General features: G+C 31.3%; 1 protein-coding gene across 1 annotated transcript; it reads right to left on the reverse strand.

Moving 5' to 3' along the window:
- Nucleotides 1-26829, reverse strand: LOC145315140 (uncharacterized). Its single transcript, XM_080155188.1, has 14 exons — nt 26684-26829; nt 25838-26090; nt 18345-18424; nt 14115-14225; nt 13119-13158; nt 12601-12682; nt 9487-9567; nt 2878-2964; nt 2531-2627; nt 2087-2182; nt 1658-1791; nt 1205-1288; nt 675-769; nt 1-307 (listed from the first exon to the last, which is right to left on the reverse strand). Exons 2-14 carry the CDS (start codon nt 25856-25858, stop codon nt 53-55), a joined length of 1263 nt encoding a protein of 420 aa, XP_080011314.1. The 5' UTR covers nt 25859-26090; nt 26684-26829; the 3' UTR covers nt 1-52.
- Between the last annotated feature and the right edge of the window lie 130 nt (nt 26830-26959).

Raw genomic sequence — 26959 nt, forward strand, 5'->3', positions numbered from 1 at the left:
TAAAATTTTAAATGGTTTATTCATGTAAAAAGATTCAGTCAAACAAAACATATCAAATGAGAAACTCTTGAACGGCTAAAGAATTCTTTTCTTGGCTTTCTGGTAAATTCATATCAATATCTTCAAAAACTTCCTCCATTAGTTCCAGCTGTTGCAGTAGTCCAGGTACGGCGGGCACAGGCTCCAGGAAAGCTGGATCCGGCTCCTGGCTGGAGGATTGGACAGGACGGTTGACAAGGTCAATGTTGGACAGGTCTATGACGTCAAAACCATCCACAATGTCTTCATTAATGAAAGGATCTTCAACCTGTAATAATTCATAAGTAATTTTAAACTAATAGATAACACATCTAATATTTAAGAGATTTTTTCTATTATCTTTATTGTTGAGAAAAAAAGGTTCTTATTGTATTTATCAAAAACAACATATATTAGAAAATCTATTTCAAATACTAAAAAAAATATTCAAATAAGTTTTACTATAAAATATTTTTTTTTGTTTGAATAATTTTGCTCCTAGCCCATTGAGTCTTTGAAAAAAAAAATAACTAATGAAATTGTAATTTCGTTTCAGATATTGTGATTCTATTCTGAAAGGTTCAGAAATATCAGAGATAATTTCCCTCAATTGAATAGACTAGGTAGAGAAAGACTTTAAACTGTTCAAATAATACCTGGAAACTTTGTGAACTCTGGCTAAGATCTACAGGATTTGGGAGTAATGGCTGAGGTAAGACTCGCTCAGTTGTTTGCGGAGAAAATCTTAAATCTGAAATTTATATAAAATCAAAGAAAATAATGAAGAATATGCTTTTTTAATTTTGTTTGAATTCCTTTATTTCTTTTTGATAACATTTATTTTGAATAACCTCCCCCCCCCCCCCCTCCCAAAAAACACCCTTTGAAGACAGTATACTGTCAAGGAAAGACCTTTTAAACATTAAAATACTTTTTTTGTCAATAAAAAAATCAACTAACAAAAATAACTTTTGCAAAAGCCTTCATTTTGAATTCAATGTCCTACATTAAAGAGATAAATTAATACAGTATGGCAAAAATGGAATTTTACGAATTATATGTATGTGTAAACATACTTTTTTTCTTCATTATGTATTATACAATTTTGGAATGAAGATGATGCAAATCTGATTAAACACCATTTTCCATCCCTTCCCCCCATCTCCATGTACTAGCTTCCACGTACCTATTTCAGGAATATTATTTTCAAATGTTATTTCTACTTGTTCTGGTTCTAATTCTTCTTCAGGAAACTCGGGTTCAAATGCAACTAAAATAAGGTTATTGATAGGGATTTGATGAAATCTGCATTTTTCTTTTCATTGAAATATGAGCAAATGTATTAAAGTGTATTTATATCTCTATCTTTCATAGATCTTACAAGATTTTCTTAACTACAATTATTTTATGGTAGAAAAAAAGTTTTCCTGATAGAGGCCGTCTAAATAAAGTTTATCCGTTCTTCGGAAAAGCTTCTTTGGAAATTCTATACAAAATCTGTGCTTATGATAATTTTGTATTTACATTTTTCTATTTGGAATTAAAATGAAGGTTTGATAGTCAAATTCTCAAACTGACTAAACCTTTTAGATACACTAAACCATCCTGATATAGTTACGTAGAATCCTTTTTCTTATACCTGGAACTTGTGCTGTAGGTCTTGGCTGGCTAGGAACATTGTTCGGCCTCCTTGGCGGCAGCACCTCCTTGTTTCGCTGACCTGGCAGGACAACTTCCTTGTCACTGAATACTGAAAAACTTTCCTCTGGCGTTCTGAGTGAAAAATATAATATTTTTATGTCATTAAACAAAGCATAATATATTTCAGAAATAGAGCCTTTAAAAAAGAATATTTAAAAGAATCCTTTAAATTTTATTTCGGTTTTAGCTAAACTTTTACGAGCTCTTCATCATGTTAAACGCCAGAAAAGCCGTTTTACTTTTTGTTTCTATTGGTGTAACATTTGATTTTTGAATTTAAAGTTTGAAACTTTTTTATGCTTTCCTATCAAAAAAGTTTACAAATCATATTCATAGACTCTCAACATTTTAATATTATAATTTGTTCCTTGGTCTATTTTGTGAATTCACATTAATATGTGTGTTAATCTGAGGAGATGGCGGTGGCGTAAATCTTGGAGGAGCTCTGCTCAATGCAGGAGGTCTAGTTTGGGTTATATTTACTCCAGAAAGTTTTAAGTTAAGTTTTATTTGCACCGAGGGACCGACAGCCCGGGCAAACAAAACAGGAAATATTCTAATATTTTATTTTATTTCACGTGGACAAGTCTCTATAATACGATACATGAATTTTTATTATGGCTTAGGAGTGGTTTTAATCAAGTGTATCGGATTCTAATACACCTGAAACCTAAAAGATTGATCAAATTAGATCTTTGAATTTCAAGAGGGCATCATTTGCTTTGCTAACATCTTGTAAACGACAAACTCGTAAAAAATGTATTAAACATTATTGTGAAAGAAATGATTTGCTTTTTCTAAGTAAATATACCCAGGTCTGTTTGGGGTTGGGTTTGTTCCCAGTTCAAATGATTGGAAATTGCCTCCATTACTAATTGGTTCCAGAGATGGGCTTGGTCTGCTTATACCTGAAATATTATGTTTAAATATGATCTTAAAAATGGCTTGGTTAATTTATACGTATAATATAAACTTTTTGATATAGATTTAGGAAAATGTCACATTTTCTTAGGAACACAATTTTTATACATTTGTTTTATAGTTCATAGTTCAAACTTGCAGCATCGAAACTTTTCGACCATACATTAAATTTTTTGTTGACACAGATTTCTTTCTATAGAAATTTACTTTTAATAGCTTTTGATAACTTTGAGTAACCTGAATTGAATGATGTAAAAGCAGGTTGAGAATTTTGCTGATTAAACGCAGGTGGAGAATTTGGCTGAATATTCAATCTTATTCTATCTAAAATATTTTAAAAATCAAGATAAAAATTTAATATTATGCTAAGATCTCATAATCAAAGTATATTTTAGAGACATTCTAGAAAGTTATAAATTCGTATATTGCCAACGATAAACAGTCGTTAGGAAACCCAATTAAAAACTTAAATCTGACATTTTTGAATCAGCAAACCTGTATCGGAACGCAATCCTAGCCGTTCTCAATATCTTAATCTCAAGCCCTCCGAATGACTAACATGTGAAGTTTACAAATGTGTATTTATTACCATGAAAACAGTGAGTCTAAAACAAAAATATAAGAATTAAATACATAAAATTAATTGTTATTTTTTGTAATATCGAGGTTGCGTGATTTCAATTTAATAAGAAAATATGAAATTTCTAAAAAACTTTAAATTGGCACGAAACATATTAAATGGCATCAGAAATTGATAATTTTAGATTCAAATGATCAATAAAATTAAGGAAAATATTCGTATGTCAAAAGTTAGCAGTTAAATGGTCTATTTGTTGAAAAATTAATGTTTTAAATTTCTTCGTAAAAATATACCATACTACGCTTATTATTAAGAATTAAAGATAAATTCTTACCACATTATGATGTCAAACTAAGCAGAAGGCTTATTTGAGATATTCCACACATCAGAGCGCATGTATATTCAAGCAATACATTATTTTCAATCACGTAGCTCTTCACGTGGGACTAATCAAAGGAAAAGTGCGCGTTTCTTTTGTCTGTTTACAAGCCACGCGCCGCGCGGAGATAGTTAGGAATGCCGCGTAACACACTCATTCTCTAGGAAATTTGGTGTAAGGAAACAGGGATTAATGGGTTCGAACTTGCCAGGGAATACAAGAAAAACATACCGAAACACACCCGTCTATTCACTGGGAATCGAACACAATACCTCATCTTTGCAATATGCGTGCAGACAGTGTCCACGAAATCACAATCTCACAACACATAAACCACAAGAGTTTAAAATGTTATGGCCATAAGGCCTAAAATTAATTATGGTAACTCGCGAATACCACAATAACTCAAACCGAGTCCACTACCACATAAGGATAGGAATAAGGAATGGGAAAAGCATTCAACATTCATGAATTGCACATTTACCACTCACACATCTCATTATATCATGGCCTCATAATCTCAATTAAAATTAGAATTACAGACCATGTAATTGCGAATACATGAATTAATAATCAATAGTACCTAAACTTTGATTAGGTATCTACATAATAATAGGCAAATGATTTTTATATTAAAAATCGCATCAATAATTAAATAATCAACTCAAACTTTTTTCATCAAAAGAAAGAAAGATTAAATAATGACATTTTTTCTACTAAATCTTTTTGCTAGAAAAGAAAAGTAAAATTTCATAAAAAACTTCTCAATAATTAGCATTTTCCAGCGGAAAAATACTCGGGCTTACATCTAAACATTTTTAAGATAAGATAGGTAAGATCCTTAAATCTAACATGTTTAATAAATAGATACTTAAATCTAAATAAATATGACCATAAAAATCATTAAACATCGGAAAATTAAATTTCATAATTTTAAATCTTCGTGAATCAAAATTGCGTAAAATAAATTGCAATTGAAATATGCAAATTAAATTACCAAAATAAAACAAAAGCTCAATATAAGAAAAGAACTTTAAAATGCTGAATCTGCAATTTCTCTTTAGGTACATCAGTTCAAAGGTAAATAATAATAATTTTAATATGCATGTTATATTAAATTATTTATGTGATTATAATAAATCATAAAGAAATATTTAAATGATGTAAAACTCTCATTTTGTTAATTTCTTATCATATCAAATTTCAATCCAACAAGGATAAAAATGTTTATATCTGTGCAGGTACCTAGGAAATTTTCCGCGAAAAAAAATCCCTGGTCCCGAAAAGACTTAAATCATTGAAAAAACTTGCGTAAACGTACAAAAAACTTAAGTTTGCATTTCAAATGAAAAAAATCTTGCATCGATCTGAAAGTTTAAACGAAATTGTATCAAAATTTGCGTTACTTATAAATCTTAAGAAATGGTTAATTTCTTTTTACAAAAATAAATACATTGAAGCAGTATTTTAATATATGCGATAAAAATGAAGGTAGAGTTAATTTAAAATATGCATAGTTTATCTTAAATTAATTCTGTGGCATTCAGATAAAATAATAATCAATATTTTAATAATACCATACATCGTGTTCATTATTATAAATGCTTAAACATGAACGAAAAATATATATACTTAGGAAAATAATTGCTAAAGTATTTTCTCAAGGTTTAAAATTGTCCGAAATCGCTAGGTACGTATATTACTACGAATCTCTGCTCTCGGAATGAAGGAAAAAAATCTTAACGCGTGGATTAATAGGAATCCCAGCTCCCGGAGTGAAAGAAAACTTTTGTACATGAATTGTTAAGAATCTCTGCCTCCGGAATGAAAGAAAATCTTTGATTTGCTTACAAATTTAAACAAATATCTTGATTTTTTGCGATAATCTTTTAAAATAATAACAAGGAATATCTTAAACATTATCATAATAATATTACATGTTGTGTTCTTTACTTTAATGCATTATTTCATATGAGAATCTGAGAAATAACATTTTTTAAGTAGACGTGAACCATAAAAAAATACATTTTTCGAGGTATTTTAATTCTGCAAAATCATTTGGTAGTTATTACACACGAACTTTTGCTTTTCAAAATCATACTTAAAGAAACAAAATCTTTTTAAAATCTGCTTTAAAAGTCTTAACAGTTTTGTAGAATTTTTGTGCTTAGGTATGAACAATAAAATTAGTTGAATAATGAATACTTATTCTTTACAGAACCCATTTGGTTCCCTTCACAAGCTTAATATATAACTTGTGATATCTTTTTTTTCTTTAAAGATCATTTTCACATAATAGTTCATGTTGTAGATTAGATATGTGTGGTTTGAAAAATTTCAATGACTTTCTGGCGGCAACACCCGCCATATTTCTACCCGCCAATGCAGGCCTCTTGCCCTGTGTCGGGCGGCAAGCTTGGCAGCAACCAAGTCGATTCTTGATTCATAACACCACCAGGGCAAGTAATAAAAGTGTGGTTGTCATAAAACTTATAATCATCTACCGGCCTTTGTCCGGCCGGAACCGAAACTCCCGTCGGCTCTTGTCCGGCCGAGACCGAATATCTTATCGGCTCTTGCCCAGCTGGAACCGAAACTCCCGTCGGCTCTTGTCCGGCTGGAACCGAATCATTCAGCGGCTCAACACCCGCCGTAACAATGTTATCAACGGCGACAGTATCGTCACCAATATCATCAGGAATAACTGCAGCACAACTAACATCATTATCAGTAATAACCACGGCAACACCCGCCGTAGCCAGGTTGTCAACGGCTGCAGCACTAGCAGAACCAAAAAGTTCATCAGCCGCGTTACAAGCAGAACCAACAGGTTCAATAATAGCATCACAAGCAGCACCAACAGTCGGCTGCGGCTGAACATCTGAGCAGACAACATACCTACTCTTTGCTAAACCATTAGCACTAACAGCAAAATATCCAGATCCAAACAGGCTGGAGTAAAGCATGGTTTCTCCTACTGAACGTACAGAGTAGGGAAACATCGATGGGTGCAGGTGCCCTACGAGCAAATCAACCTGCCCATCAACCAAAGTAAAATCTTCAGGTTTCATATCAAACAAAACAGCTGCCTCCACAGGATTTATGGAGCAGATCGCCTCTTTTCGACCAATGAGAGGCACTACCACAGGTTCTAACATGTGATAATTATTGTGTCGATCAACTAAACATAGCTTGACCGTCGGGAAACATTTAACTTCACCGTCAGCTAGAGAAATTCTTGCTGAACGTCCAGTAAAAGGTAACTGAAGTTTATTAACAAGTGACTGGGTTACCATTGAAGTAGTTAAACCAGTGTCCCACATGGCGTTCACTGGGACCTTCTGGCGATTAATGTCAACGACGTCTAATTGTTGTAACATTAACATTAGGTTCGCCTCAGGGGAAGTATGTACTTCATAGACGGCGGCAGCCATATCAACACTCTCATGCAAAAGGTTGTTATGGGCCTGACCACAATTGTCCACTTTGCAGCCGCCTATTACATCTGCCTTCGGGCAATCCACAGATTTATGCCCTTTTTGCAAACAAATCCAACAGCATCCGCACTCTCCACAATACTCTTCCTGTCTGACACTGACAGGTCATGAAATTTTGGGCACTTGTAAAGTAAGTGCATGTCATCACAGCCATTAACAAAACATGACTGCTTCATCTTAGATTTACCAGGTTTACCTACGGCGGTAGCGGCTGTCGCAGGGTTACCTTTCTTCTTAGAGGGGGTGTCCATATCAGTCGAACACCTCATTAAAATGGCGCCACGCTGTTCTTCAATAATCTTTAACAGCTTTGGGACGTTTGGGACATCCATCGAGCCCAATGATAAATTGAGCTTATCTTGAAAATCACGTGGCAACTTCTTGGATAACATCTCAAGAAGTATCACGGTCAACCACTGGCTGGTGGTGACCTCATCATCTTCATCATCTTTAGTCAGCTGCTCCAGCTGGCTAACTGCTCCGCCAAACTCTGCTAACACAGTCACAATCTGGTTGGAGTCCGACGGTTTAGACTTCTTCTCCCATTGGTTGAAAAGGCAGAGCATCTGACGTGTTTTGGACTTAAAACGTGCGTCAAGGTAGGCCCACTGAGATTCATGCGATTGAATCTGAATTAACTGGAGTCTCAGCTCTTTATTTTTACAGACCTTTTCACTGCTTAACAATAACTGTAAATACGACGGGTCTTGTCCTACAGTAAGCTTTTTAAAAGTGTCTTTAAAACTTACATAGGAAGCTTCCAGGCCGTCGAAAGATGGAAGAAGACGTTCGTCGACACGATTCATATATCCTGGCGTGAACATAGAACCGGCGACGAACTGTGGTGTGTCAAACGGTGACACAAATGGTGATGCTGTCGAGGCACCCGCCGTCGTCGTGGGTGGCTTCACAGGTTCAAGCTTAACCTCAGCCAGACGTTTCATCAAAGCAGACAAAGTGTTTATAATTGCATCAGGCAAGGGAAAGTATGGCCCTTTAATAACTTTCACAATCTTCAAACATCGATCATAAAGTTCAGCCTGATGGTTAGGCAAATTATCACCAACAACATCAACAACACTTTGAATGTCACTAAGCTCTTCTATAGCATCAAGAGCATCTTTCAAAGAACTATAGTCTTTTTGTACAGTAACTATATCAGAATAAATGTCACTAAACTCATCAAGCTCTTGGATTCTCAAACCAAGCTTGCTAAAACCGACCATGATGCTGTCAAATGTCTTGAACTTGTCATGGACAAGGATTGATTCCTTAGTGAGATGTCTAACATTAAGTTCTGAAGTATCACTGACCAACTTCATCACTCTATTTAGCTCACTGGTTAGGGCATCAACGGCTGGACGCAGCCGCTTACTCAATTGTTCACCTTTATTCTTTTTAGGACCCATAATTGTCACTAAAGTTAACTGTACTGATTATGACTATAATAATAATGTGTGGTAAGGTATCACAACCAACACATTCACAAAACTTCACAGAATGTTCTTAGCTGCATCTGTTCTGTCTTGTTTTCATTGTATCGGAACGCAATCCTAGCCGTTCTCGATATCTTAATCTCAAGCCCTCCGAATGACCAACATGTGAAGTTTACAAATGTGTATTTATTACCATGAAAACAGTGAGTCTAAAACAAAAATATAAGAATTAAATACATAAAATTAATTGTTATTTTTTGTAATATCGAGGTTGCGTGATTTCAATTTAATAAGAAAATATGAAATTTCTAAAAAACTTTAAATTGGCACGAAACATATTAAATGGCATCAGAAATTGATAATTTTAGATTCAAATGATCAATAAAATTAAGGAAAATATTCGTATGTCAAAAGTTAGCAGTTAAATGGTCTATTTGTTGAAAAATTAATGTTTTAAATTTCTTCGTAAAAATATACCATACTACGCTTATTATTAAGAATTAAAGATAAATTCTTACCACATTATGATGTCAAACTAAGCAGAAGGCTTATTTGAGATATTCCACACATCAGAGCGCATGTATATTCAAGCAATACATTATTTTCAATCACGTAGCTCTTCACGTGGGACTAATCAAAGGAAAAGTGCGCGTTTCTTTTGTCTGTTTACAAGCCACGCGCCGCGCGGAGATAGTTAGGAATGCCGCGTAACACACTCATTCTCTAGGAAATTTGGTGTAAGGAAACAGGGATTAATGGGTTCGAACTTGCCAGGGAATACAAGAAAAACATACCGAAACAAAACCGTTTGATGTTAATCGATAAATAATAGAGACAAGGTTGTAAAAAGTTTCAGAACTGTTGATAATAAATAATTATTAAAAGCTTAATAATTAATAATTGGAGCTCAGTCGATTTTGTTGTTAACATACACACACAACTACTATTTCCTACCTTGATTAAATGCTGTAAATTGAGCATTGGTGTTTTGTTGTTGGGGTCTAAAAGCAACTTGTGGATTCTCTCTTATTCTTTCTAAAAATATGAAAATATGAAACAGAATAATTTAAATTACTATTGACTATTCTCCCATTATTTTAAGCTACAACAAAATTATTTTTAATTAATTTAATCGAGTGAAAGCTGATCACTTATTTCTCATGGCTTAGGTTACCTATAGTTGATGGAATTCAGCTACTTCAACTTTGAGTATTATGCCTAGTGAAATTACTTTTTTATGAATCAAGAGGAAGCCGATGTTTAATGGAAAAGGTAAGCTTTGATTGTTTTCAAGAAACCTGACCTGTTGTCCCTAGAAGTAGCTAGGAATACCATTAAATGGATTACCCAAGTAAATAAAGATATTACGAAATATATGTATTACCATATGCTTTTCTTTAAATTACCTTTAAAATACATTCTATAATACTTCTATGACGAAATAAACTGCAAATCTTTCATAAGGAAAACCTAGAAGTATTGAAAGTTTTCTATTCTTAGGTATTTGGAGAAAAAAACATAATTTTTACATTCCATAGTACAAAAAATATTTTTGCATCATACTTCTCAAATAGTTTTTTTTATCTTTTTGTTTTACAAGAGAACAGTATATGTACATCAGTTCTTTAAAAGAATTAAAGATGGAGAGACAGATATTCAGATGGATAGATAGAGAGACAGATATTCAAATGGATAGATAGAGAGACAGATAGTCAGAAGGATAGATAGACAGACAGATATTCAGATGGATAGATAGAGAGACAGATAGTCAGAAGGATAGATAGACAGACAGATATTCAGATGGATAGATAGAGAGACAGATATTCAGATGGATAGATAGAGAAACAGATAGTCAGATGGATAGATAGAGAGACAGATAGTCAAAAGGAAAGATAGAGAGACAGATAGTCAGATGGATAGATAGAGAGACAGATAGTCAGATGGATAGATAGACAGACAGATAGTCAGATGGATAGATAGAGAGACAGATAGTCAGATGGATAGATAGACAGACAGATAGTCAGATGGATAAATGGACAGACATATAGTCAGATGGATAGATAGATTGTCGGACAGTTATATGGATAGATAAAACGGCAGATAGTCATAAGGTTAGATTGATAGACAGATAGTCAGATGGATAAATGGACAGACATATAGTCAGATGGATAGATAGATTGACGGGCATCCAGATGGATAGATGACATGAAAGATAGTCATATTGATAGATTAAAGTCATAAAGATTGATGAACTGAAAGATATTCAGATGGATAAATATGAAACATAATTGACGAAAGGCAGAACAGTCATTGTAATTTTTACTTATGTGATGCATTTAAAAGAATAGATTAGTAGATATTTATGTAGATAGATGCATGGTTGATAGATAGAAAGATAAACCTTAAAAATTGTAATTGTATGAAGTAAACTTATGCAAAAATTGTGACCCAACTCTTTTTTGATACTTTTTATGCACATAATATGATAGTGCAAAAAAATTAAATATATATTATACATTTTTGCAAAAAATCTATAAATATTAGATAACAAGGACTATTATGTCCAACAGAAGTACAGCATAAAAAAGTTACGATATTTTTTGGGAAATAAGATCAGTAAATATTATATTATTTTAATTGGCATAATGAAAAAACTGTATTTAGAATTTAAAATCTATAATCACCAAACCTTGTGAGCTAAGATAATTTTACTTTATTGCAAACGGACGAACGTACAGACAATAAAAAACTCTAAATAAAAATAATTATGTATTTTACGTAGCACAGCAATAAAAATTATTTTTCTAATGAAAAATTAAGTAAAATTTTAAATTGCAAACAAATTGGCGTCGAAAATCGGTTTATTATTAATTAAATTTCAAAGAAACTCATTTTCATAAGATCCTATTTTTTGTGTAAAAATTTCAATTAAGGAAAATGGCAACAAATAATAAATTGAATTCATGGTAAAGCAAATCAATATTTCATTCACTGGACATTAAGAGATGGTTTTAAAAATTAATTCAAAACAGTATTCAAGTTAGAACTTCTAATTTTTCCATTAATATTAGATTTTAAGATATGTATAACAAATATTTGAAAAATAACTTTACTGGCTAAGAATCTGAATGAAATAGTAAATCATTTGGTATTGAATAAATTTTTATCTTTATAACAATTATGCTATCAAGAAGTGTCCAACCTCCTGCCTGTTTTAAGCGGGTGTAGGTAGACCCTTGTCAAATTTGGTGTAGAGGGGTTGACACCTTAGTTGTGAATGTGCACCCCCTTAATTTTTGTGGATAAGCTCCCTTTTCTAAGCCTCTGATTATATAACAGATTATACATCAAATTAAACTTAATTATTAAGAATTATTTTACGTTCTCCATTTAGTAAACTTAGAAATATTGGAAAAAATAAGAAAAAATGGAAAACTATCGACTGAATATACTTTTGAAATTATAAATTATCTTAGTTGTATTCAACGAAGTGTGAAAAAACGTGATTATTACTAACAAATGTTTCTAAAAATATTGAATCTCAAACATTAACATCAGGTTTTTTGAGTTCGTTGGGCTATTTATGCACTGTGATATGGTTTTAAGATTGTTAAAAGATTATGATTTTATAATTTAAAAGTATCAATGGCAAACTACAAGGATCATTAGATTCACAGCAGTATAGCAAAACATCTGTTATGAAAAAGAATTTCCATAACCAGACTTCCTTTTTTTGTCTTAATCTCATTATGGATGCTAGAAGTTTTTGTAAAAGCGTTACTCTATAAGTGTTGGGCTTGGGTTAATTAATATAAAAAAGAAAGAATATGCAGAATCTCACAGAAAATCACAAACCTTTCAAAATAAGGTTTATGCCCTTTAAAGCATAATCACCAAACATACGAACAAAACAATGAATAGACTAGATGCGCATATATCATAAAAATCTCCACTAAAACTATAAGCTTTCTATCTTCTATCACATTTCCTTCATAGCGTTACAGTCAAACAGACAAACGGATAGACAACGTGAGATATAGATTAGCTTCGCTACTAAAAAAGGCATACCTCTATTGACAAAGTTATCAGGAATCTTGTTTCTTGGGCCTAGATTACTCTGGAAATTTTCATGTAACTTTGCTTGAATACCCTGGATATTCAAATAAACCTTGTTAACTATGAAATTTAAATATAAAATAAAAAGGTATTCTGTTTGTTAAATGTTGATTAACTTGAAGATATTTATTTTAAATTGATAATTAAATTTCTTTCATTAATTATTTTAAATTTAGGGAGTGTTTTAATAAATACTTTAAAAGACCAAGCAAGAGTTAAGTGAATTTTATTTTCAATTAACTGACGTAATACCTCTGTCTTTAAAATTCCTACCGTAATACATCAAAATAAATGGGGGAAAAGCGGCTTGTTTACGGCTGCCTAATTTGATGGAAAATTAATGACTTAGTATTCACCATTAAAATATTAGATTTTTATACCAAAAAGCTGCTACCAGAAAGTTGTAAATTGAAGATTTTTTGCTTAAAAATAAATTCAAAGACAGGTTTAAAAAAAAAGGTTTATTTTGCCTGTAGTTCTCCGCTTATTGATGGTGGGTTTAAACTATTTCTGGTTAAATTAAAATTTTAGTCATTAATTTTGTATTATTCAATAAAAAATTTATCATTAATATTTTACTTAATGATAATACAGGTAAGGATAGGCAAATCGGAGGAAAAGTGGACTTTCATGGTCGTTCATAGCCTTGTCCTTTTGGCTAAAGTGTACTATAGAAAGGGTAAAAGTTAAAACTTATAATTTATATAGTTTTGTTTAATTATTTATTGCAGATCTCGGTAAAAATAATGAAACTATTTGTGGTAATCTTAGTAGCGAAGGTACTCAACAATTATAACTTAATGGTTTAAAATGCTTAGCTTCGTCCAAAATATTCCTTCAATTTGATTTTGTTCCATTTGTCTGTTTGTTGTTTCGATATTATGACCGACATTAGCATTTCCATTGAAATCTAATTTAAATTATCTATAAAAGTTTTATGAATGTTAAAATAAAACGCTATTCTATTTTTCTAAAACTAAGTATTTAAATAAAAAAAACTATGGTTATTGGTTAAAATGTATCGTCCTTGTTAAAAAAAAATAAACTGCAATGATAATAAAACAATTATTATATGCAGTAAATTATAGATTGTTATTTACATTTTTGTGTTTTAAAATTAGAATTTAACATTTTTAATAACCCCAAAGCAAACATTATGTAAATTCAACTAAAAAAGGAAAAGATATTTTTTTTTAAAAAGAGGGATTGCCATATTTGTTTTAAGTTTATACTCCCAGCTGATTTTTAAAATGTAAGAGGTTGATTTCCCCGAGGCTTACTGGCGGCTGACGCGCAGCTGCCGAGACATGATTGAAATACACATGGAACACACTTCGAGCAGTTTTTTCGACTATTTGGCACGTTTTGTTAATTAATTCAATTGAAAATTTCCATTAAGTTAAAACGTTTCATATGAAAATACTAAATAACAGTTAACTGTTTTTTTATATCAATGACTAAAGTGCCTGAAGTTGGCAATATCTGATTGAAACTGAGCATTACTGTTGGCCGTATCAAATCCTCCGCCGAAACCAGGGGAGGCGTCAAGAAAACTTGCTATAGCCATCCTTTCAGATCTAAATATAAAAAATAATAATAAATCAAGTCATTTTAAATCCTAATTGTTTTAACAGGGAGTAAATTTGTTGAAAAACTGCTTGATACAGGTTAATGTTTATGGACATACTTACATTTTTAGGACTTGATTATAGAGTTGCTTCGCTTTTAATATTGTACTTTGTTGTTTACCAAAAATCAGTTCAATCGGATAACTGGATCACATAAAAATTTGTTGTTAAAAAAGTAGAAAAATCGACATGTTTAAAATGGACGAACGGACATACTGGTAATGATTATAGAAATGCTACGCTTTCTAAATCGTACCTAACTACTGCAGGAATCACCACGCAAAAACTTGCCTAAATTAACGAAAAAAGCTATCCGTCTCGGACGGACGGACGTACGGACCAACCCTAATTATAGAAAAGCTTCGCTTTTAAAAACGGATATACATACATTATACATATGATTGGAAACAATTTTGAGAGTTAACGTACTAAATGTCGAATATAAGAATGGCAAAATGTTTTTTTTTACTAAATGAAATAATTAAGAGATTGGTTGGGGGTAATTAATACCACCACTTGAGATTCGAGAAATATATATTAATTTTGCAAAGGGGAAAACCCGAGTAATAATAAAGCTAAATAGTTGGCATTAGTAAAGCAATAGACGGTGACTGGTTTTATGAAAAACAAAATTTTAATCCCTATATGAAAGTGACAGGATGTCGGTCTGTCCATGTGTACCACCGAAGGATATCGCTAACCTCTGAGACGACATGTTTCTCGTTTATAGTGAAGCCATACACTAACATCCAGATACTTTAGTCTAGGAAATTGTAATTATTTTTATGTGCACTATATGTACATTTATTTGTAGTATAATTTGTGGCTTACTTTAATAATGCAGTTCGTGAATTTTTTTTATTAAATATCAAGAAATTGGATTTGGAAATAGCATCAAATACTATCTGTAAAAAAAGTTTTAGCTGATTGACTTATTTTCAAAAATCGAATTATCTTTTATAACTCCTTATTTAATTTGGGTCTATTAATTAAAACTTATTATAATGATTCTGATAATTTTCATACGGCAAAGAAAATTCTGTAAGGTAAATAAGTATTTTTAATTCTCAAAAGAAAGAACAGAAATTATATTAAAGGTTTGTGTTTCAATGCTTTTTTCTCATTAACTAAAGTCTACGCCACTAGCACCTAGAGGCTCTGTAATCGAAGGGGCATAGTGAGTTTTAAAAAATCCTAAAACCATCCCAAGCCTTTAATCTGAAAATAAAATTGCCTAAAACCATGACAGGTCATATGTAAAGCTTATCTAAAATAGAGAACCCTATCAGTTCAGTATTCATTGAGATCTTAAGCTTCAGACACAAAAACTTTACTACTTTTTATAATACTAGCGGCTTCGCCCCTAGCCTCTAGGGGCTTTGCCCCAAGAGGTGATAAAAAAAAATTATTGCGAAAATCGTAAAGGACCATGGAAATCTCCTTAAAAAAAAAAAAAAAAAAAAAAAATGGGGGGGGATTTTTTGGTTTTTGGGGGGGTTGGGGGTGTCCCACCCCCCGAGAAAATAGCTTAAAACCACCACAGGACCAATAGGTAGATACCCTGAAGAGTAGAAACCGATCGGTTCAGTGGTTACCGAGATCTTAAGGGACAGACAGACAGACGGACAGACGGTCAGACGGACAGACGGACAGACAGACATCGTTCTACTTTGTATTATTACTTTTATTAACAACGTCCATTAATTGTCTGAAATCAGTGAAAACTGAAAACACAATTTTTAACTGAAATGCATAAACGTTCCAAATAAGATATTTTAGTGGTTTATATAACAAGATCTTCATTTTCAATAATTTTAAGTCATGCTGCTGCATCTTTCCTACCAGGGATACAAGGATAGGACAATTGACAATACATTAATTTTGTTCCAGAAGAATTATTTGTTAATTTCTGACTCTGAAGGTTGTAAGGGGTGGGGAACTTGGAGGTGTTAATTCATATATGAGCTCTTGCCCATGAAACCCATATTTCTAATTACATTTACCTAAAAAAGAAAGATTTCCTACTTTTAACCACTCGAAAGAATGAAAAATAAGTTTTTAATCCTAACATCTCAATAAATTTGGACTTCTTTTTAAAAGCGAAGCTTTTCTATAATTAGGGTCGGTCCGTCCGTCCGTCCGTCCGTCACAGAGAATTAGCTCTTTTCGTTTATTTACACAGGTTAGAATTGTCCTATCGATTTCAAACTTTGCATAATGATTCCTATAGTAGTTAGGTACAATTTAAAAAGCGAAGCAACTCTATAAACAATACCAGAATGTCCGTACGTCCATTTTAAACATGTCGATTTTTAACTTTTTTGACAACAAATTTTTGTATGTTAAAATTATCTGATTCTTCTGATTTTTTAAAAACTGATTCCTATTACAACAAGGTACAACATTATAAGCGAAGCATCTCTATAAACAAGTCCCAAAAATGTAAGTATGTCCTTAAACAGTATCATTTATTTATGCAGTTTTGCAACAAATTTTCTTAAAATATTGTTTGTACTGATGCATTTATATTCTGCTTATTCAGTTCTGATAATCTACAAGTGTTTGTTCCTTTGTCGCTCCATTTCAGAGCTTCGCTTTTATGGATGTTGTCATCCTTGTTTAGTAGAAATTCATTTAGCGGTTATTGAATTTATAAAATAACGATTTTACTAGACAGTAGATTTGCGCAACCAATAGTTTAAAATAAATTGAATACGTAGAAGGTAATCATATAATTTCAGAGATGGCAAATTAATGATATCTATCTTTAATTATTATTTAATTAATAACTAATGAAATAGATAATTAGATTATAAACATGACCAATCAGGCATGGAATATCATTCGAATTAAAAAAAGGTTGCAGAAAAATCAGAAATCAAAAACCCTTAGATTTAATAAATCGAGTATAATATAATATTTCCAACTCAAAATATGGGTTTTTACTCCCACCCCTGAGAAGAAGAAAAAATAATATAGTGGCGGTAAATACACTTTCCCTCCCCCGTGTAAAATTTATCCCCTGGAAAAATATTTTTTCTTTCCTAGTGGTTGACGGTGAAAATTTGTGGGAATATCTTCTACACCCCCCCCCCAAAAAAAAAATTTTTTTCCCCCTCTTGAAATTTTATGCTTCCAAAAAAAATCTTGCTCTTCTCGCCAACTTAAAATTCTGAAAATTACATTTATTATAAATATTCATACTTAAATCTTTGTCTGCTTTGTTAATCTAACAATTTTTCAAATGTCTATCCCTGCCCCTTGTCACAAATACCATATGATTGTTTTTAGATCACAGCAATGAAAAATTAATTAAATCTATTTTTAATAACTATAGCAAAATTTTAGTTCCGTTCTATGATTTATAATTGTAACTAATAGAATGAATGTTTGCTTATGTGTGCGTTTGAATCTCTTACGCAGATAAAAAAAGGCTAAATACTTTTAAAAAGCGATGCTTTTTTACTTTTAAGTTTGGTCCGTTCGTTCATGACGGATACATTTATCGTATTTTAAGGTTGTAAGAATTTTCCTATTGATTAAAAACTTGGCAAATATTTCTTGTAATAGCGTAACAATTTAGAAAGCATTCCAACTCAAAAAAAAAACTAAAATGTCCTTTAACCAGTGGCGTGCCCAGGGATTTGTCATTTTGACACTCTTCTTAAACAAAAAGGGGTGTATAGTAGGGGTTATAATACATAGATGGTGGTGTAAAGCAGAATACCCTATGTTTTTTGTTTTTTTACAAAATTAGATACATATTTGAACATAATTCTTATAACAATCAAATGAGGTATAGTCTCTTTCGTGACATCGCACCTTAAGGGGCGATTCTTCGTATTTTTCACAGTAGGTTTTCTCCTATTTCTAGCTCCTGCGAGGGCTCTAACCCTGTGGGGCAATCACCTAACCCAATATAACCTAACCTAACCTAAAATAACCTATAATAAAACATTTTAAAAATACGACAAATCGCCCCTTAAGGTGCGATGTCACGAAAGGGACTATTCCCATCAAATGAAAATAATGGAGCCACCAATAGGTTGATAAATGAACTAAATTGACCTGAGATGTTGTGTTGACCGGTGTAGGTTTGCACAAGTAGCTGGAGGATAAAACAAGAAGCTAGACCAACCAACAATAATCTAAAACAAAAATGTATAATTAAGATTTCTGAAAAAAATGCTAAATCTTTAACATCTAGTAAAATTTTCTTGACCTTTTTTATAAACTTTCATATCTTATTGTATGATGTGTTGCATATAAAAATGACTGTCCTTGTTAATAAGTCAATTTACAAAACATTTGTTTTATTGGAGTTTAATGCCCTGAAACACTTAGGCCTTTTTCATACCATATGGAATAACATTTATCAGCATATATTTGTCATGGAAAATTTAGGATATTTTTATAGCATAGCTTTATTAAATTTTGGTCTGTATGACATACGTCAGATACAGTTAAGGAATTATATTTATAACTAGCCATTATTGGTAAAAGAATGAATTGCTCAAATTTTGTTACAAAGCTACTCTATAATTATAAACCTAAGTGTCTTCTCTGAATTTGGGGAGGTTGATTGTTTGTAGATTTTTTAGGATAAAATTTTTCAATTATTCAATTTTCTTTTTAGCATTAAAAATATATTTATTCAAATTTCAGATTTTAATTCCAAATTCATAAGATTTACTTTTTTGGGTGTTCTGATGCTTGTTATATTAGGACATCATGACAATGTCCTGACAATGAAAAAGAGTTTGTAGCAGTGGGGAAGGTGATTAAATTTACAACAACTGAACAACTCTTTATGATAAATGGTTGTTTACAATCTCTGTTACTAAACAAAGATGACAACATCCATAAAAGCGAAGCACTGAAACGGTAGGACAAACGGACATGAACACTTATATAGTGTCAGAACTGAATAATCAGAATATAAATGTATAAGAGTCGAAACAAAATTGTAAGTAAATTTGTTGAAAAACTGCTTTATACAGGATAATGTTTATGGACATACTTACATATTTAGGACTTGATTATAGAGTTGCTTCGATTATAACATTATACTTTGTTATCCCAGGAATCAATATACCAAAAATCAGATCAATCTGATGATTAGATCACTTAAAATTTGTTATTAAAATGGACATACGGAAATTTTGGTAATGATTATAGAGTTGCTACGCTTTCTAAATCGTACCGAACTACTAAAGGAATCACCATGCAAAATTTGAAATCGATAGGACAATTTTAACATGCCTAAATTAACAAAAAAAAGCTATATGTTACGGACTGACCGATCCTAATTATATAAAAGCTTCGCTTTTAAAAAGGTGAAAATACATTACAGCATTATTCTAAATTGATATTTAGTTAGGAGGTAATGTTTTTAGGGGAGATGCAAATACATAGGTCACAGTTTCTGTACATCTAAATATGATTATTTTGCAATTATTACATAATAGATGTAAAAAATTTGCGTTTCAATCAAGGACGTCCAAGAGGGGGAGGGGGGTAAAGTGGGAATTACCCCCCCCCCCCCAAATAAAAAAGCTTGGACGCCCCTGGTTTCAATATAGTTATAGGTACAATTGATTTACTTGGAAACAAATATGAGCTCCTTGTGAATATTCCTTTAACAATTAATATACTGTATAGTTAACTATATCCGTTCGGCACTTAGGCTGCTTATAAGCTACTTTAATTCGTTTCATTCCTTACAAATTATTGTTTAAAGGAAATTCCTGTAATATGGTAAGTATTTTTTAAAAGTCATCTACAAAAAATTCCTATGTGTTAAATAAATTTTTTTTTTTTACAAAAACAGATTTAGCTGAAATTCCAAAAAAATATGTTGTTTTTAAATATTACTTGATTTGCACATGTTACAAATTTGCCTTCATTTATTATTATTTGACAAATTGGTCCTGCAATCAAAATACCTTGAAGGGATCTTCCAGCTTTAGTCAATTAGGGCTTTCCAAACAATAGAACATCTTTGTTTTTACCGTCGTAAGGGAAGGGGGCTGTATCTTTACAACATTCATTGTTATCATATACGCAAAAAAATACTTTTTATACAAGATAGCTCTTACTCATTTGAAGTGCGTTGCTTTGTCCGTCATCCTAGTATTTCATTTAATTCATCCCAGTTTAAAAATAATATATCTTTTTTTGGATATTTTCTCCTAAAATTAAGTTTCTTTCTATTACAACTAGCCTCACTTAAATAAATTTTAAGTGAGGCTAGTTAAGTATCTTTCCATAACAACTAGCCTCACCTAAATAAATTTTAAGTGAGGCTAGTTAAGTATCTTTCCATAACAACTAGCCTCGCCTAAATAAATTTTAAGTTAGGCTAGTTAAGTTTCTTTCCATTACAACTAGTCTCACCAAATAAATTTTGGGTGGGGCTAGTTGATATGGAAAAAACTTTGTTTTAAAAGAAAATTTTATTTGACATTTCTTTTTTTTTCTTTGATCTTTTTTAGAAATCTAATCATCCTTGTTTCTAATACATTTCATATCATAACAAATACTGAACATCTTAACTTTTCTTTCTTATATTAAAGGTATCACAAAATACTTAAGATAAGAGAAAAATGTTCAACTTTTCTACTGTTAACCCAAAAAATGTAATAATTGCTTTTAATTATAGGCAATAAGGATAAAAAGTATTTGAAATGTCAGATGCACAAATATTACTTTAATTGCGTTAGGTAGTAAATGCAAAGTTTTTTTTATATCTGTATTTACTTTATAACACATTTAGTTTGATATATATAAGTTTTTTTAATCAAAAGTATTGCTTAATTTACCTAACTTACCCTTGAAAAAAATTGATAATTAATATCTCATTTTCTCGTATTCATTCCAATCCGGTGGATAGGAACCGGTTCTCATCCATACGAAAAAACTATGTCTAGCATCGTATTATATCCAGTTTTCTACGAATATAGAAATGTACAATCATAAGATTAAAACCAGTTTTTTTAGCCGGTGCCTCCGGCACCCCGGGGCTAAAAAACTAGTTTTAATCTTATAATTGTACATTCTATATCCGCGGAAAGCCGTTTATAATACGATACGAGAAATAACTATTCTCGTATTCATTCGAATCCTGTGGATAGGAACCGGTTCTCATCCATACGAAAAAACTATGTCTAGCATCGTATTATATCCCGCTTTTTACGAATATAAAAATATACAATCTTAAGATTAAAACCAGTTTTTTTAGCCGGTGCCTTCGGCATCTCGGGGCTAAAAAACTGGTTTTAATCTTATGATTGTACATTCTATATCCGCAGAAAACTGTTTATAATACGATGCGAGAAATAACTATTCTTCATCTGCTTGGGTAGTTTTATATAGGGGAAAGATCAAATTTATAAGACATTTTGATTTTTAAAATTTCCTTTAAAGTGTATATATTCTTAGCTCAATTCTAAAATGCAATGTTCTAAAATAAAAAAACAAAGACAAATACGAATGACAAATTCAAAGCAAAATAATGTAATAGAAAAGCATGGAAGCGAGTAGGTTAATGGCTTATGGACCGACAAACAGACATTTCTTGAATATAAAGTACCTACGCTACTAATAAGAAATATCACAAAACAAATGATTTTTATAAAACAGACAACATTAAAATAATTGAGAAAAATCAATAAAAATGTGTTGTTAGTAGCGAAGCTACTCTATAATTCACAATGTCCGTCCGTCCGTAATTAATGAATTGGGGGAAACGTGATTTTCTCGGCTCCTATAAAAGATAGAGAGCTGAAATTTTTTGACAACATTCCCATCAATAAGGAGCCAAATTAACTTTAAAACATCAATGGTGGTCGGACTGCTTTTTAGCAGGTTTTAGGCTATTTTTTCATATTTTTCAAATTTTCCCCATATCTTTGGTATTTATGGTCCGATTTTCAAAATTTTTTCAGTTAAAGATATCAAAATTAAATTTCCTGTCGTTTGAAGAAAACAACAATGACAGTCAGACTGCCTTTTTGCAAGTTTTTGGCTATTTTTATATTTTTCACAATTTTACCCATATCTTTGGTGTTTATGATTATATTTTTAAAAAATTTGTCAGTTAAATATATTAAAATTAAATTTCTGGCGTTTTAAGAAAAGAAACAATGGCGGCCAAAACTGCCTTTTAGCAGGTTTTTGGTTATTTTTATATGTTTGACATATTTGCCCATATCTTTGGTATTTTTAGTCGAATTTTAAAACTTTTTTGCATTAACAGTTTCAAAATATTTTTCCACCGTTATTTACATCTAGTATGTAATTTACTTTAACCGTCTTCATCATACAAAATAAAACAAGGTTTCGTGTTTATTTTCTCCAATAAATCTATTCTTGATTTTAATAAATACACTTTAAATTTACTTCTACGTATTCCCATCCACAATTTTTTGTGCTTCGCTACTTATGGATGTTGTCATCCTTGTTTATCCTTTAAAAATATAATGTGTTATTTGACCATGATTTATTAATGACAACTTATTATCTTTTCCATACACGTGGCTACTTTATAATGTGCTTTTCTGTCTGGGTTTCATTGATTTTTATTACGAAATTTAGGTTGAACAGGGAACAATATCGTTCACATATAAATTTACTATTACAGAAGCCATGCATCATATTGACATAATTGTAAAATCTACTATGACTTTAAATCACGCCTACGTTATGGCAAAACTAATAGAAACCCGCATCTACAATTAATATGATGAGAGCACCAAATTTTAAAAGGATTGCCAGGAAACTTTCAAAACGATATTACGATCAATTTTTGAGCTTTTTATGCGCTACTTTTTGGTGTTTTCATCCATGTCTTTTATTTTTTATCTATTTTGGTTCTCACTACCAAGTAATTATTTATTGTATTTTATACACATGTTTTGATAAAACAAAGAATTATATGGAAGTTTATGTTGAATAGTTAATTTGATAAATATATTTTTTTAAATAAAATTTTCTTTTACTTGGAAATGTAGAGACTGTCAGACAAAGAAACTAAAAATAAAGGGTTGTTGTTAGCTTTTATTAGGCGAGGGGAGGCGAATAGATTGAAATTATTGACATCTTTGTATGGACACTGTCATAGGTCCAGGTTCATTGATTATAATTTTATTTTATATTTAATTGCAACACAATTATTTTACCACCAAATTTAACAGTCGGAAGACAAAACAGGGATGGTAACTCTGAAGAAAAAATTTCACAATTATCAAGAAAATATTTCTTCTCCTAGTCGAAGCCCCTAAAGGTTAGGGGTGAGGCCACTATCTAGCATCTAGATTTAGAAGGAGGAAGTTTTTTTTTGGGCTAGTTTTAGAAGGAGGAGGATTTTAGAAACAAAAAGAATTCAAGGTTTTGATTTTAATAAATATTTCTAAGTATCAGGCCTCGGCATCCGCCTGTAAGTCTCAGGGAAATCAACCTTTTTCAATGTTTAAAATGAGTTTGACGTATAAACCTGACCAAAATATTGCAATCTCTCTTTTAATTTTTTTAAAACTAAATTTGGTAAAAAACAGTTTCTGGTAACTCAATAATAAAATAAAGAGAATAAAACTAATAATAAAATGACATGGTAATGCATACATATTGTAAATTGTAGCTTTTCTGTAGAGTTTACACAGTTAGAATTTGATTATACTATAGTATATTTGTGCGGAAAATGTTTCTTTTACAACGAAGAAAAAAATATTTTGATGGGGCAAATTTTGTCCAATGTCAAATCTATTAAGCCTAAGCCTAAGCTTAAAAACTAGGGTTGGGCCGGATATCCGGTAATTTGCCGGATATTTGGCTTTGACCAGATATCCGGCCCAACCCTATTAAAAACAATTTAACAAGATTCTTTCGAAAATTGAGTTTTCCACACAAGTACACAGACACCTAATTAAATTCCCCGCTTTGGTTAATAAAGTATGCTTTCTTATGCATGACAGCTATTTGGTAGGTTCAGGGATAGGGCAGAATATCAATAAATTGATAGAACAAGTCGTTTATCGCGGTGGCTTTTAATGAATCACAATTAAATGAATAAAATTGTGGGGGAAGGGAGGTACGACAAAATCGACCCCAGAAATGGATATTTAAAAAAATCTTATCAAAACCAAAATTTCAAGTGTGTGGTTGACTTTAGGGGCTTAGCCACCAGTCATGACTTAAAGAAACATGAAAGCACCCAAAAAAGCTAGTCAATTAAAGAATTTATGAATCACAAGCGACTGATTTAATCATGTATGTTTTAAGAAATTTATGAAATCTTTGATGGCAATAATAATTTTACAAATGTTTCCGATTATGGTACTTAATATTGTAACCAACCAATAAGCAGAGGGAAAGCTGTTTAAAAAATTGACTATGACAATAATTGTGAATAATAGCTGAAAGGATGAATTGTTAAAAATGAATTAAAATAACAAGGAATTGTGTCCCTTAGTAGCCCAATAATAACTTGGAAATTTTAGATGATCAAATACATAGACGTCCAAAGGGCGGGGGGTAAAGAGGTGATTACCCCCCCCCCAAAAAAAAAATTAATTTGGGGGTGCCGTAGGCCGTAGGCCCCCCAAAAAAATTTTATTTTTAAAATTTTACCCCTCCCAAATAAAAAAGCTTGGACGCCCCTGATCAAATAATAGAGATATAACTGATGAAAAGAAAGCAGGAAGATATATGTAAATTTTGTAACAGACGTACATAACTAATTAACTATACTGAAGCTTGGCTATTAAAAAAGTACAACTCGATTACCCATAATGGTTGATGAATTACATATTTTCAAATCAAAATACAAATAAAGTACAATATTAGATATTAGCCCTAAGTTTGGGTCCATTTGCTTTGGGCCATGTTTTAAAGCCCTTGATTTTAACAAATCAATTTATTTTTTTACATTGTTTTAACCCCCTTATATAAAATTTAAGATAATGTCCTCTCCCCTTCCTTCTACTCTTGCAATTCACTGGGTGTGCACAACTATAGAAGCTGCGCTAAAAAATTTTACTTTTAAGATATTTAAAGTCAGGTGTTTTTGTTTTAATTAGATAGTGCAATGAGATTATCTAAAAATAATCCTAACGAGGTTCTAAACACAAAATAGAAGTAATCAATCAGACAAAATTAACTCAAAAACTCAACTATTTATTTTAATATAAGCATTAATTTAACTACCCAAGACTTATTAGGTAATTAATTGGATATTTGTGGATTAGTCAATGAAAGATAAAAATTTAAATTTATTAATTTTTTATCTAAATAATAAAAAAGCCTTTTGATAATACAAAATAAGAGTTAATATACTGTTTAATAAAGTATCAGTGGAAATGAACAGAAAACAACTGACTTATAGGTACAATTCTTTTTAATATAATTGTCCGCAGATACGTAAATAAAGGCGTTGCATTGTATTTTTGTTTATTCTTATGTGATCAGATTCCATGAAAACCTTTTTTTTCACGTATGAAAATGTTTCGACTGGAGTTAAAAAATATGTTTTTTCCAAAATATTTGTCACTGTTTAAAATAATTACCAAGGCATGTCTCCAATCCATGTTAACTCCTCTGCAAGCGACAAACTACTGATCTCCTTCCGCAGAATTAATTTGTTCTTGTTACAGAAACTAAAACAGTCCAGTAGCGCTTATATTTGGCGGATTTTATAGTTAGTTATTTTTACAATATCACAGCTGTATGTTTATCTGTGCTTTCCTGCAACTTTAGTATAACACAACAATTATAAGAGGTTTTAATTTTAATCACAGCACTGTTTGAATCAGGGGTTATCTTACAATATTGACAATATCAAACAATAGCAAAATGTGAAATTTTATTTAGCTGATTAATCTGACAGTTTTGCACGTCGTCATTAAGTCCTTCTTTAAAGACTAATACTACAAACCTACAGATAAGATATAACGCTATTATAACAATGCAGTTATTGCTTAATTTTATCTTTATTACAAATAAATAGCAAATAGTTGTGCTTCTTTGTAGCAGCACCGATCAAAATCATTAGCAAAGCACCGAAGTGCAAATGGTCCTATTTTAAGCCGCGCTGTTCCAAAAATGATTCAAAATTAAAATATAGCATTCCATTTATAAATATTAAATGATTATTACTAAAATTTAAAAAAGAATGATTTATTACTTTGACCTTCCTACTGAACTGACTGAATAATGAATATAAATAACCTAAATTTATATTAAGCTTTGCTAAACATTTGTGGCAAAGTTGTCCTTTTATAAGTAACCTTACCGATAACAACAATCAGACATACAACCAGTTACTTTAAAATATAGGCGTTAAAAAACAACAAATGAATAAATACAATAATATAAATTACATAATTTTGCTTATGTGTAATATTGTCTGTTACATTGTAAAATCACCGTTTAGGTTTTGTCGCGCGTAATATAAATAGCGCGCCGATTCTATCACAAGAACATATTATTTAACATCACATGTGCGCATCTACAGATAAAAACGCGTGTTTTTAAGAATTGATAAACCGATCATAAGGTCTTGACACGAACGCATCTATGTTTCAACTGCATGAATATTATAATACGCGTATCTACGAATTTGTTGACCAAAACAAACAAACATTTTTTCAGGGATATGTGAGTAAGAAAACAAGTTATTAATGAAAATA

Source organism: Acartia tonsa, chromosome 3, assembly GCF_053477335.1.
Source record: "Acartia tonsa isolate MP-2025a chromosome 3, ASM5347733v1, whole genome shotgun sequence".
Classification (NCBI taxonomy): domain Eukaryota; kingdom Metazoa; phylum Arthropoda; class Copepoda; order Calanoida; family Acartiidae; genus Acartia; species Acartia tonsa.

Bases quoted from the DNA above. Each gene is read 5' to 3' on its own strand.
- LOC145315140 (XM_080155188.1), bottom strand. From the start codon at position 25,858: ATGGATTGGAGACATGCCTTG. The intron at 13,159-14,114 runs GCACTTTAGTCA...TAATTTAACCAG, and splicing joins TCAGATATTGCCAACTTCAG to AAATAGTTTAAACCCACCAT. The intron at 2,965-9,486 runs GTAGGAAATAGT...AAAATATTTTAG, and splicing joins ATTTACAGCATTTAATCAAG to ATAGAATAAGATTGAATATT.